Source organism: Apis florea, unplaced genomic scaffold (assembly GCF_048593485.1).
Source record: "Apis florea isolate Af1SG1 unplaced genomic scaffold, ASM4859348v1 contig_2350_pilon, whole genome shotgun sequence".
Lineage (NCBI taxonomy): Eukaryota > Metazoa > Arthropoda > Insecta > Hymenoptera > Apidae > Apis > Apis florea.
Window position 1 is genome coordinate 59,294 of NW_028256565.1, and position 13,490 is coordinate 72,783.

A 13,490-nucleotide genomic window follows, 5' to 3' on the forward strand; every position below is an offset into this window, starting at 1 on the left:
TGAGAATGTAATTGAATTAAAAAAAAAATTTTTTTAAAAAAATAATATATAATTGGTCGTGATTAACAATTCTAAATTATAATATAATACAAAATATAAATGTAATATAAATAATGTATTTATACTATTTATACTATTAGAAATTTTTAAATATTATTTCATTTGAAATAAAATATATGTTCCTCAAGTGTGCTATCATTTGGTGTCTATTTATATTATATTTGTTTGTGCAAAATTTGGTGGAGTTAAGCTAAGGTAAGTACAATTTTCATATTCGCACATATAGCTGATAATTTTCGATTTTCAAGCTAGCATAATCACATTTATGAGAAATTAAAAATAACACGTGTATACTATTTTCTCATTTTGAATCAGATCGAAAAGTAAATCAAATTATTAAATTAAGCAAAAATAAAATTAAATACAATCTTTTTTAATTTGAATTTTGAAATATAAAAAGATGGAGGAGAGAGATAAAGAGAGAGATAATAATAATAATGATAAATGATAATGATAAATAAGTCAATTAAAGTTTCTTTGAATTATTAAATTAGATTATTTTATTTTATTTAAAGGTGAACTACCAAGATGATATGGCAACAATTAAATATACTTTTGATACGATTGTATGATCCGATCGATCGAGCAGAAAACCTTTTTCTTAAAATGAAGAATATTTGTATGATGATAAATCAAATTGTATTTTTTATGCTGGCTGATCGCACCTTTATACTAGAACCAAAAATGACATGTTTTTATACATTGATGTTTTATAACGTGATTACTTACTGCATTAGCTATATTAAGGAATTAATCGAAAAGGAAGATTGGTCACCTTATGTGACTCTCACGGAGAGATCCAAGATAAAACATTTAGCTATGTCTGCTACCAAAATAGTTTTTGAATGGACAAAAGCCGTCACCTTTATTGTAACGCTAACATTTATGCTTCTTGTTTTTGGTTTGGAACAAGGTCTAGAACATTACAAGTGAGTATCAATTATCATATAAACAAAGAGGAAAAATATAGAAAAGGAAAAGAAATAATAGAACGTATTAATTCGGTTGAACGATTCGTATAATATATATGTATGCCTACAATATATATAGCATACAATAATATACTATATATATATATATAGTATATATGTACGTATGAATATATGTATATATATATATATATATATATATATATATGTACGTATGAATATATGTATATATATATATATATATATATATATATATATACATACCGCGTGCACACACAGCATACACGATATATATTGCTGTTACAGACCATCAACAACTTACACGATGATAACATGGATTTATTATTTGGCAACGGAGAAAATCTTCGCCGAGATGTTTCCATCGATTTTGAAGTTTCTTCATTTGGAGATGTTTGAAAATCTTGAAGAGCTTTATGCTCCGGTAATATTAAAATCATTTACCATTAGTGCATCTGCTTTTCTTATTTTAATTTTACTCGTACGAATAACATCCTGGAAACTTTTATTGATAGCTATCTATTTGAATATCTATTTAAGATTAAAAGATCTTTTACAAATTTCGGGCCCTGCGTTAAAACTTGAATGCGAAATATTGAATCGTTATAGAAAAGCAACACTCGAAGAAATTAAACAATTTGATGATGTTTGCGCCGTTTGTCTTTGCGATATGTTTAAGGCAAGAATAACACCTTGTTGTCATCTTTTTCATGCAGATTGTTTACGTCAATGTCTCAAGACTGGTAATATTTGTCCCGTATGTAAAAGAGAATTAAAATTTTCATAAAATTTATTTTAGCTTTATGCTACGTTTAAATAAACATATATGTTAAAAATAAATTTCCTAATAATGTCTTATTATTATATAATTATTTATTCTATATTAGAGACAAAATAGATATTTTAAATTATTAAAAGGAGATAACTGACGTATAAATATAAGAGTAAATTAATCGAAGTATATCCATTTTTACGGAAATACTTTTTTAACCGATAAATATTTATACAAATATATTAATAAAAAGTAATTAAATTATTAATAAATTATTACATTTGTATTTATTTATGAATATCGATACGTCGATTAATATAAAATATTCTCGTCGTATAATCATAACATAAAATAATAAGTAATAATCTAATGTATTTATAATATTGCAATCTTGTATTTTATTTAAATTAAAAAATTAAATTTTTTTTTATTAAATTTACATAATTTTAATTTGCAAACTTGTAGATTGGTAATAATCGGAAAATCGATAATTAATGGGAATTATATCTAATTATAGAAGTTTTAACGAGAGTCTTACTCTTTTTTTCACTCCTATGATCCTTTATTTAAAATAATTCTTTTTTTTTAATGATCCAACACGTTCCATTATTTTGTGTACTTATTCTCCTACATATTTAATGGTGGTTTCTATGTATTCACCATCAGGACTATTGTAATTTTTTATTGGTGGAGTATATACAGGTCCAATTACATCATATGGTAAATATAAATCATCAAACTGAAAAAAAAAATATTTAAAACATTTATATATATATATATTAAATATATATTATATATATTTAAAACATTTATATATAAACATTATATATATATATAATTATTTAATTAGTAAATTTTTCTTATTAAATGGTAGAATATAAATGTTTACTTCGATTGCTTCTTTGTAAAGTTGTTTTGAGACAGCTTTTAATTCTTCCAAGGCTGTTTTCTGTGAGATTAGCATAGATTTTATAATGCGTAAATCTTTTAACCATTGATCTTGCTTGTATTTAATCCATTCTCTTTCTAATAATCTTCTCCTTTCTATTTCTTCCTCTGATAATGATGTCAAATGACAAGGTCTTTTGCTAAAAAATATTTATTTTTACATAAATACTTTCCATATATTTCCATATATAACGTATTATTGCATAAATCTTTCTATACATGATCACATGTGATATATATTTTATTATTATGCTGGACATACTCATTTTGCAGTAATTTGGCCAATGTATCGATTTCAAAAATTGGTTTCATATGATTTGCATGTTTTTCTAAACTACGAATTCTTTTTTGTAGTTTCTTTTTCTTTCTTTCTTCTCTAGCTCTAATAATTGCAGGATCAATTTTTTTTCTCTTTTTTAAGGGTTCTCCTCTAAAACAAACAAATATAATAATAATAATTATAGTAATTAAAACTTTTTCAAAAAATAAAATTTTAATATGATTAATATGGTAATATAATACTTACAAAAGTATCTCCGTTGCTCGAAAATATAAAGGATGTTTGTATAAGGAGATATTGCGTGAATTTTTAATTGAATATAATGAGGACCTGCGTCAATAAGCAACTGTAATTGTAAATAATATAAATAGAAATTATCGAGATATTAAATGTTAATTATTTAGTGTATGAATACCTAAAAGTAATATTTGCTAGATTTAATATTCCAAACATTTTTATTAATTGTTTAAATTTTTTTAATTATTCTGCTATATTATTTTTGAAATTTTTTGAAATTCACAATACATAACCTCTTAAATACTTTTGCAGTTTTTTGATATAAATTAAAAGAAATAATACCTATAATATTTACAAAAATATAAACTTAGACAATTGATAAACAAACAATTATACTTATGAATAACTAATATAATAAATACCGATCAATAATTTGTGTCAATGATAATGGTAACTCTGTTCAAGCGTACCAATGAAATAATAAATCGAAATAATTATTTATAGATACAATCGTATAATCATTTTTATGAATGTATAATGATTTTTTTTGAAATTTTTCTAAATTTTCTTTATTAATATATAAATATTTATATGTTTTTATTGTTATTCTAAAAAAAATTTATTATTTATAAGCAATTGAAATTTATAGTTTGCTCAGAGACATGATGGTTAGAATTATATATTGAGTAATTATTCACATTATAGATAACAAAAGCAAACAAAATGTGTACGAAAAATACGTCTAAATATACTTTTGATACTTTTGAGATAGAAAATATAACTGAAAATGCGTAAGTGTATTGTTATTACAATTTCTCTATAATTTTAAGAGATAACGAATAGTTTATCTATTTTATAATTTTTCGCTTATGCAATCCTTAAATTTTTTTATAGAATCACTTCTTCTTTTATTGATACTATGGATATACCTAATACTATGCCTTTCTGCAAAAAATGTGGTTGTCAAGAAGTGCAAGTTTTCTTAAAAAATAAAAATCAGTATTGTAAAATGTGTTTTTTAACTATATTGATACATAAGTTTAGAGCAACTCTCGGCAAATCCAAATCAGTGCGTGCAAACGATACTGTACTCATCGCTCATTCAGGGAAAGCAAATTCAACTGTACTTTTACATCTTATTACAGCTGATGTTAATAAATCAATTTCCAAAAAGCTTAAATTTCCATTTAAAGTTCTTTATATAGATGGTAAATATTTTCTATTATTTGTATTGTTAGATTTAGGGAAAAAAATTATTAAACATATGTTTAATACAATATAATATTTTTTATTTTTTTTTTATATAGATGGTATAATAAAGAAACGTTCGATCGAAGAAAGAGAATCAATTCGAAATGCATTAGCTAAAGAAGCTGAAAGTTTGCAATTAACTATGTACATTTCATCGTTATCAAAATGCACAATTGATACTACTTATAAAGAGTTACAACCAATAAATGTTCCATTAATGAATACTACTAAAGAAGACACAATGTTACAAGAAATTTTTAATAATTTAGAAAATGATACAGCAAGGGATGAATTATTACAACAGTTAAGACGTAAATTACTTGTATCTGCAGCTCGTAAACTTAACTGTAATAAAATTTTCATTGCCGATACATCTCTTGATCTGGCGATAAAAGTTCTTGGAGATGTATCGACTGGCAGAGGTGCCCAATTGTCTTTTAACGTTGCTTTCTCTGATGAAAGATACAGTGATGTGAAATTACTTAGACCGCTTAGAGATTTTACAAAAGATGATATAATTGCATATGTGGAATATTGCGAATTACATCCAATTCTTAATCCTCAAAAATATGATTTCTGTTTTCCTGCATCTATACGGAATATTGCAAAAAATTTTGTTTATAAACTAGATTCTGAATTTTATAGTACTGTATCTACAATATATCGTACAAGTGAAAAATTAGCTACAAATGTGGAACCACTTAATAATATAAATAGTGATACAAAGATTATTACTAATAAAATTGATGCCAATAATATTTGTGTATTATGTGAATTAAATTTTAAAGATTCAGATTATTTGTCTAAAGAAGAACTATCAGTTGTACAAGCAAAATTATTTTCTAAATTAGTTTCTACAATTACAGACATTCCATTAGATATGATGACTATGAATTCGCTAAATATTTGTGAACAATCAAGTAATGAACAATCTGAATGTGTAAATGCTTTTACAAGCAAAAGATGTCAATGTAAAGCTGATATTTGTAATTCCTTTTTAAAACAATCAATGATTGAAAAATATTTATGTTATAGCTGTAGACTAATTTTTTTAAATGTAAAAAAAATGAATAATACTTTACCTAATTTCATACTCGATGCAATTCAAAAGGAATTACAAATTGCGAATTTAAAAAAAGAGATAACAGATTTTTTATTGTAATGATTAAGAATAATATTCATTAATGACAAAAAATAATTTGTTCTTTTTTTAATAAAAGAATATAACTAAATACGATATATTATTTTTTTAAATTGAATTCCAAATACTTTGTAATATAAATAAAATATTACTTCTTAATTTTTTACAAAATCATTAATTATATCAATTTTTAAATAAATAAAATATTTTAATTTATTATTATAATTATATTAATTCACTTTTTTTATACGTTTATTATACATAATACATAGATGGCGATGGTAGCGAAATTATCGATATAGGATATTGTTACATGTTACACAACAGAAAGTTTTAGAAAGTAGCCTTCGGCTTGTTTCGAAGTGTAATTATTCGTTTAAATAGAATTGATTTATTATATACGCATTACGTATTTTATTAGGTAACTTATTATATAGTACATTTTATTTATAGTATATACATATTTCCAATAAATAAGATAAGCTATACAAGAAGGTTATATTTATTATAATATATAATAATAATATCAGAGATATCAGAATGTAGTGTAAGCATTGTAAACTCAGTAATATTATTCTCAATTCTTTATATAAGTTTTAGAATGGATAATAAAATACCAAAATATCATGCTTTCGCGGAACCTATATTTAAAAGTCCAATCACCAATTGGTTTGGAACTTCATTGCATGCTCAATTCAACGCAACTTGTAAAGATTTTGAATTGCACTTAGCTGAATGTGTGGAAGCATATGGATTTTATAAAGGACAGGAGAAATGTGAAGCACTAATTCGTGATCTTGATGAATGCTTGCATCGAGAGAAACGGCGGCACAGACAAGAAATAATAAACGGAGAATTCCTTCGTCAGATAGATGCTGGAGAAAGAAAATATGAAAAAGCTCCATTTCTTGTTTTCTTTTAGAATTCATATAATTAGTATATATATATATACATATATAACTTATATGTCAAATAATAATTATATCAAATAAAATATATAGTACATAATCAGATTAGTCATAAATGTCAATGATGACAAATTAAAAAAAATTAGTTAATTTTTTTATTCTTTCTGTGATTTTTATTCCTATATTCTTATTATTTTATAACTTATTTTATTTAATCACCATTAATTAAATTGTTTTTATGAAATATAAATCAATTCATAAATTGAATTTAATATATATAAATAATATATATAATATATATAAATTTATATACAATTTTAATAACAACCGTGAAATAATGTAACTTTTATGTCATAATTATTTTAAAAATTAATGCCAATGACATGATAATTATAATTGTTTATATATATTTGACGAATGAAGATAAAAACGTGTTTTAATACATGTATACATATATATATATATACATATATATATATATATATATATATATATAAAAATAAAAAAATTCAAAATGATTACGGTAAAGTTATTCGAAAAGAACAATTACATTACAAAAAATGAAATTCTGTAAACAGTTCCAAATATAATGGAAGAATTGAAATAAATAAAAATAAATAAATAAGATGATTGAATGTTACTATTTACTTGAAATAAATATACGAGTAGATACATGAACTATTTATTTGAAATGACTGGAAAAATAAGATGTGTACAATTAGATGGCGTATGTATGTTTTGGGTCAATCGTCACTAGATGGCAGGAAAATGTTAAAAGAGAGGATAAATGGCATAACGTGCTACGGATCTTGGCGGGTAGACGGGAAGGCGGGTAGACGGGTATGCGAACGAACAGAGAAAGATACGTAAGCAGAACGGTAGGTTGCCGACTTGTTAGGCCGGAAGGCGGGCGCACCTGTCTGTCATCAGCGCCGACTGTCAATCTTACTGACGCTGGCGCACACGCTACGAGAACCCGCCGCATTCGTAGTGTTTATCTGTCACAGACAACAAGAAATTAGTTATAACGGGAAGTAATTTGATCGAAAAACGACGGTGTGAACGAAAGAAACATAGAGAAACTACACAAAGATACGCCGGTGAGTTGTCGGACGACAGATCAGTTAGTCGAAGAAGAAAACGTGAGAGAGAAAGAAATCGTGAAACACGCCGCGTGTTAACTGTCCTACGGTATGGACATGGCATATCTTTTGGTGTTGTTTGTCATTCATCATTCGTATATTCTAATTCGATGACCGGCAAAAATTGAATTAGCTCGTGTCGCGCGATCATGTAATTTTTTCGTCGTGTTCGTGCACGCGTCCCCACGAATTACTGGTCAAACTTTGTACGTTTTTTTCCAAGTTTATTCGTTTAGCTTGCGTGGCTATTATATTATAAATGTGACACGACTTCTGATCGTATTTATAGAGTGTATTTATTTTTTTTTGTATCTAGTTTCTTTCTTTCTATTTAACAGTATCATCAAGTATCGAATAATCACCTCAAGCCCACGAGGACGTTACCACATCGCGTGTACATTACGTCTACCTCAAATTTTTCATTATGGATCATCGCATTGGTGAGTGTAAATCAATTCATTAATCGTTAGACTTGTAAAGGTATTATACTATACTGAATTTACAATTTTATTAAAAATTATCGTTTTATTTGATATAAAACTCTTTATTCGTAATATGTCGAAAATTGTATTACAAGACGCCATCATCTACGATGCTATAACGCGTGGCTACCGAGCTAGCACGCAGTCAGCAAACCAGCTAGCTAGTTAGGCACGTGGTGGCGCGCCGCGGCGCGGACTTCGTTACCTCCACGGGGCTCACCAGTCTTACCCCACGGAATCCGCTCTTCGTTATAATTACCAACTGTCATTCTGCTTTTTCCATCGTGCCTTCCATGCTTGCCTGCTTGCCTGGCTGTCTGACTATTCGGTCGCTTTGTGTGCACGCGCACCTACAGTACGTATACGAATATGTTTATGCGCTTGCTCGTTTGATCACTAATTCCTACGTCTTTATTTTTTCAATACGATCTATATATGCTTTGCGAAAAAAATTCCGTATATAATAAACCGTTTAATTTGTTTAACGGTAATGCAGTAAAAAACATATAATAAAGAAATTTATTTCTTATGAAAGAAACAACTTTCAGATCGGATTAAAAAAAAATTACAAAATTGCAATTCGTGTTGAAAATTTATTAATTTGAGATTATTAAATTTTTTGAATAATATTGTACATATTATATATATTATATACATATACATACTTATATACTATATACATATATATAGCATGTGCACACATGTTATATGTATGTAAATATATTATACGTGTAAATGATTAATTTCATTCATTTTATACATTATCTTTCGTTTTATTTTTTAAAATAAATTTTTATCATAATTTTAAAATATTTATATACTTTCATCAAAATAATTCTAACAATTCTTAATACACACACACACACACATATATATATATATTTCAAGCACTCATTAAAAATAAATATATAAAAATAGAATTTAAAAATTCAATGTACAATTTATATATTGTTATAATTAAAAATTGATAAAATGCATATAAGTACAATATATTCAAGAATTCAAGTAAAATATATTCAAGAATTCAAATTACGTATTAAATAGTATTACAAAAAAGGAAGCACAAAAAGAAGTAAATCGAATTAAAATTTAATATTTTCACATTGTGATTACAATTATGTAACACATGAGATAAAGAGTATGTAGGAGAAATATTAAAATTGAAATATATGTATAAATTTTATATTTGAATTTTGAAATTAAAAGTATAATACTCTTCTGTAATATTACAATAATGCAAAATTTATTAATTAAAATCTATTATCCATAATCTATACATATATAAAAAGAAAAGAATATTTTTGTAATTATATTACTGTTATGTAATGAATGATGATAAATATGAAATTGGACATTTGAAAAGTTTTCCGATGAATAATCACGCTATATAAATTACTAGTAACATTTTTACTATTTAGATATGTAATAGAAAATAAAAATTTCCAAGTGATAAAAGTTTAGGAAAATCAAGTTCGTATTAGAGTTCGAGATTAGCAAGTCGGTAAATGGGTCGCGATACACAACGTTATCTAGCTTTGGTCATTGGCCAGCGAAACTCGTTTGAGAAGACGCGAGAGTATTGTGTAACAGGTCTAATAATAGTAATAATAGTACTACTAGTAATATGGTATGGGTAACATAAGTAATACTAAATCTTAAAGAAACAATTATTGCGCTTCACTTTTTTTATTTAATTTTAAAATATCATTTAATACATTTAAACATTTTAATTTAAATAGATTATTAAATTTAATAGTTCAGTTAAATAAATTTGACATAAATTTGTTACATTTTTTTTATCTATGAATTTAATTACTTATTTATAAAGATCTCATATTATTGATCTCTGATTGATATATAATAGTTATTGAGTCGTATTACATCAAATTGCATTTATATATTATGCTACTATGGTAGATTATATTAACTATTATAGTATTTTATTTAATTTAACACTTTCATAATATGTTTTGTATTTAGATTATCAATGAAATGTAAAATAAGTATGAAAGAGATTTAAAAAATTGTGAAATGAGTACATTAAGAATAAATTAGAAAATATATTTTATAAATTAATTTAATTAATAATGTTATTTCGTGATAGTATCTTTGCCTTGTTATGTAATCGATAAGTGATGCAGCCATTCGCGCTAATCGTCGTGTCTTGGTTGCTCTCGATGACTTCCGAGAGTTTTTGATACCTGTTTACCGGCCAATCGACAAACTGATCTACCAAAATATCGCATTTTACTTATATGTTACGTAAAATGAAAACATATATGTATATTTTTTTAAATTTTAATAATATAAAATATTATTGATCAATGAATGAATTATATTGCATATAATTTTCATTAAGGTAAATTAACATAATATTAATATATATATATATATATATATTAATTAATTAAATTATTTATTTTTATTTAATAGAGAATAACATTTCATTCATAACATTATTTTATTTTCTGTTATCAGTACCACAATTTTCAGTCTTTCTTTACTTTGAATTATGTGTATTGAGTTTGAGAAAGAAAGAGGTTATCATGTCAAAAGCCACAAAGAGCATAGAGGCTATCGTAGGTGAAATAAGATATTTTGAAGTAAAATTTCATCAATTTTGGTAATCTCCATTATTGTCGATAAAATCAAAGAAATGCATAGAGAAATTCATTGTTCAAATAAATAGTAGTAAAAATTATAATCGAAATGTAATTTTTCTTGTGAAATATTTTGTATAAATTTGTAAATTATTATCAAATCATGATATTTTTATATAATTAAAACATAATTTCTTATTTCATTTCTAATTTGAAATCTATAAAAAAAGAAATATCGATTAAGAATAGTACATTAAATAATTATTAGGACGAAATAGTTACGAAGACATGCTACAACGCAAAGCACGAGCAGCCCAAAGGCCGTATCTAAAATCGTTCTATGCTTGCTGACCTATGAAGAATGTTCGTCTCTCTTCTTGAATCGATGTTCCTTTGCATGTCGAAGGTTTGATGTTCACAATCGGTCATATATCGCTCTCAAAGTATCACCTCTGCGTAAGATTTATTCGATGAAGGTATATTCGTTCAAATGATAGATCGATTTGAAATTTTTTATTTCTTCTTATGAAAATTAGCGAAAAATTTTGAAAAATTGTTGTTTGATCGTTGTTCGTTTAACAAACGATTAATTTTTAAATTTTTTCAGCTTTCCGACATATATGCGCATATAGATGTAAATATATGTGATAATAATCAATTATATCTTTTAAAATCTGATTTTTATTTTTCTTAAATGCAAAGATTAAGACAAACAATTTGTTTTTTTTCTTATTTTGAATTTGAATCATATATATGTTTGAATTATATATATTTTATATGAAAAATTTTGTTATGTATTCATCAATCGTATCAATATCATATAAAAAGATTTTTATCTATATCAATAATATTTTGAAACAAATTTCTAAAAATTTATATATATATTATAAATTTATATAATTAAGAAAAAGTTAATTTTGTTTTTCAATTTAGTCGATCTGTATTAACGGTAGATAGTTAACAAGAAGTACAAATTTATTTGATAGTGAAACGCACGATCCAACATTCGTTTAAAGAAACTAACAAAGACTCGCAAAGTAATTAGGGATGAGATACTAAACGGTTTCTATGATGATTATGGATAAAAAAAAAGTATTACGCAGTCTAGTTTGGATAGAAAGAAAATGTATTCGTATATTACGTACGTGTGTGTGTATATATATATATATATATATATATATATATATATATATATATGGATTATTGAAAAATTTATTTAAAAGAAAAGAAAAAAAAAATCAATCATCATTAATTGTGTAAATTTTTTATAATATTAATCAATTTAAAAACAAAAATATCGATAATGATGAGAAAGGATCAATTTCTTACTGATTGACTAATAAAGAAAAAAAGCAATGAATATGATAACTTTATCATGTTAGAAATATCATCGATTGAAATGGTCATATAAGGGTTGAGTCGATAAGATAAAAATATATTTTTCGTTATCCTAGACATCCAGGGATGAATAATGACATCGAAAATTGAGAATAATTTTTTACTAAAATGAAATTAGTTTCTATCATATTAATAACATAAAATAAGTATAAAAAAACAAAATGAGGGAAAAAATTTTTCCTAAAAATTTATAGATTCTGATTAATACAAGAAGAAAAATACATAATATATTAATCGTTTATATTTTTCTAAAGGCATATTTTTTGTAATGCTATAATGTTATATATATATATTAAATAAATTAAAAAAAAATATATCTATTCAGTACTTTATACAAAGAATTTATATTATTATTATTATTATTATTAATTTTTTATTTTTGAAAATAGGAAACAATTTTAATACATAGGAGATATTTTATTTAACAGTTTTTATTATCGAAAAATAATAAACAGTGGTATAAATTAACATTCTTGAAAAAACTAAATTATATCTTGAGATATATTGAAGTGGCGCATTTTGTGTTTCAACTACATAGCTGCACGTGCAAACGATTCATGCTTTTTCTATACTTAGATTATACTCTATCTCCCGTAACCTTATCTCATATTATCTCATTTCATATCTCTACCTTTTTAGTGGTGTGTTGAACGAATACCACACTTTTTCGTAATTCACGATTAACATATGAAATTTGTTTCTTTTCTTCTCTCTCTCTCTTTGTTTTCTTTTCTTTTCTCTAATTAATATAAATAATCATTATATATATATATATATCATACGTAAAAGAGTAAATTATAATTTATCTCTTATTATGAAAAATTAAAAAATTAATTTTTTCTGCGAGAAATTAAAAATAATTATTTTCTTCTTCCATTAATAAAAATTCGTTTCTCAAAAAATTAAATATTGTTTCTTTGAAAATTCTTATTAACTTTTTATAATAACGCTTTATAATTATATTTATATTATTTATATTTATATTAAACGATTACTATTTTGCTGGAATTTATAAATTACATCTCAATTATAGGATTGAAATTTTACAAAATATTATAACGAATGATTTATTATTAAATACCAATTATTAAATTATTAATTATTCAAAAAAGAAGTTTTATTGATGGCAATCTGATAGCAATATTTTATTTTTTAATCTGATTATTATATTTTTAAAATTCATTTTAATATTTCGTACGTTGAAGGGAATTATGTATGGGTTAATAGAGGAATATGTTTCCCGCCAATAAGGCATATACCTGTTTGGAGGGGATTTAACGTACGCTATCGTTACTGGAACATCGGCCAACGGCTTCTGATGTAT

General features: G+C 24.6%; 4 protein-coding genes across 5 annotated transcripts; 3 read left to right on the forward strand and 1 right to left on the reverse strand.

The window, feature by feature from the left end:
- Positions 1–588: 588 nt before the first annotated feature.
- LOC100872580 (uncharacterized) lies at positions 589–2,340 on the forward strand. The gene is made up of 2 exons (XM_003696229.4): positions 589–989; positions 1,296–2,340. The coding sequence occupies exons 1-2, from the start codon at positions 589–591 to the stop codon at positions 1,792–1,794; spliced, it is 900 nt and encodes a 299-aa protein (XP_003696277.1). The 3' UTR covers positions 1,795–2,340.
- On the reverse strand, positions 2,041–3,750 carry mRpL40 (mitochondrial ribosomal protein L40). The gene is made up of 6 exons (XM_031918187.2): positions 3,667–3,750; positions 3,423–3,586; positions 3,254–3,337; positions 2,990–3,157; positions 2,669–2,867; positions 2,041–2,518 (listed from the first exon to the last, which is right to left on the reverse strand). Exons 2-6 carry the CDS (start codon positions 3,458–3,460, stop codon positions 2,399–2,401), a joined length of 609 nt encoding a protein of 202 aa, XP_031774047.2. The 5' UTR covers positions 3,461–3,586; positions 3,667–3,750; the 3' UTR covers positions 2,041–2,398.
- Ctu2 (Cytosolic thiouridylase subunit 2) lies at positions 3,675–5,732 on the forward strand. The gene is made up of 3 exons (XM_003696378.4): positions 3,675–4,035; positions 4,139–4,452; positions 4,552–5,732. Exons 1-3 carry the CDS (start codon positions 3,968–3,970, stop codon positions 5,655–5,657), a joined length of 1,488 nt encoding a protein of 495 aa, XP_003696426.2. The 5' UTR covers positions 3,675–3,967; the 3' UTR covers positions 5,658–5,732.
- A 154-nt stretch (positions 5,733–5,886) lies between these two features.
- Positions 5,887–6,644, forward strand: ND-15 (NADH dehydrogenase (ubiquinone) 15 kDa subunit). Of its 2 annotated transcripts, none has more exons than XM_031918190.2 (2): positions 5,887–6,057; positions 6,231–6,644. In XM_031918190.2, the coding sequence occupies exon 2, from the start codon at positions 6,238–6,240 to the stop codon at positions 6,556–6,558; it is 321 nt and encodes a 106-aa protein (XP_031774050.2). In that variant the 5' UTR covers positions 5,887–6,057; positions 6,231–6,237; the 3' UTR covers positions 6,559–6,644. The 2 variants fall into 2 exon arrangements, with proteins under 2 accessions (XP_031774050.2, XP_031774051.2); XM_031918191.2 differs by having other exon boundaries at positions 6,237–6,644.
- Positions 6,645–13,490: the final 6,846 nt, after the last annotated feature.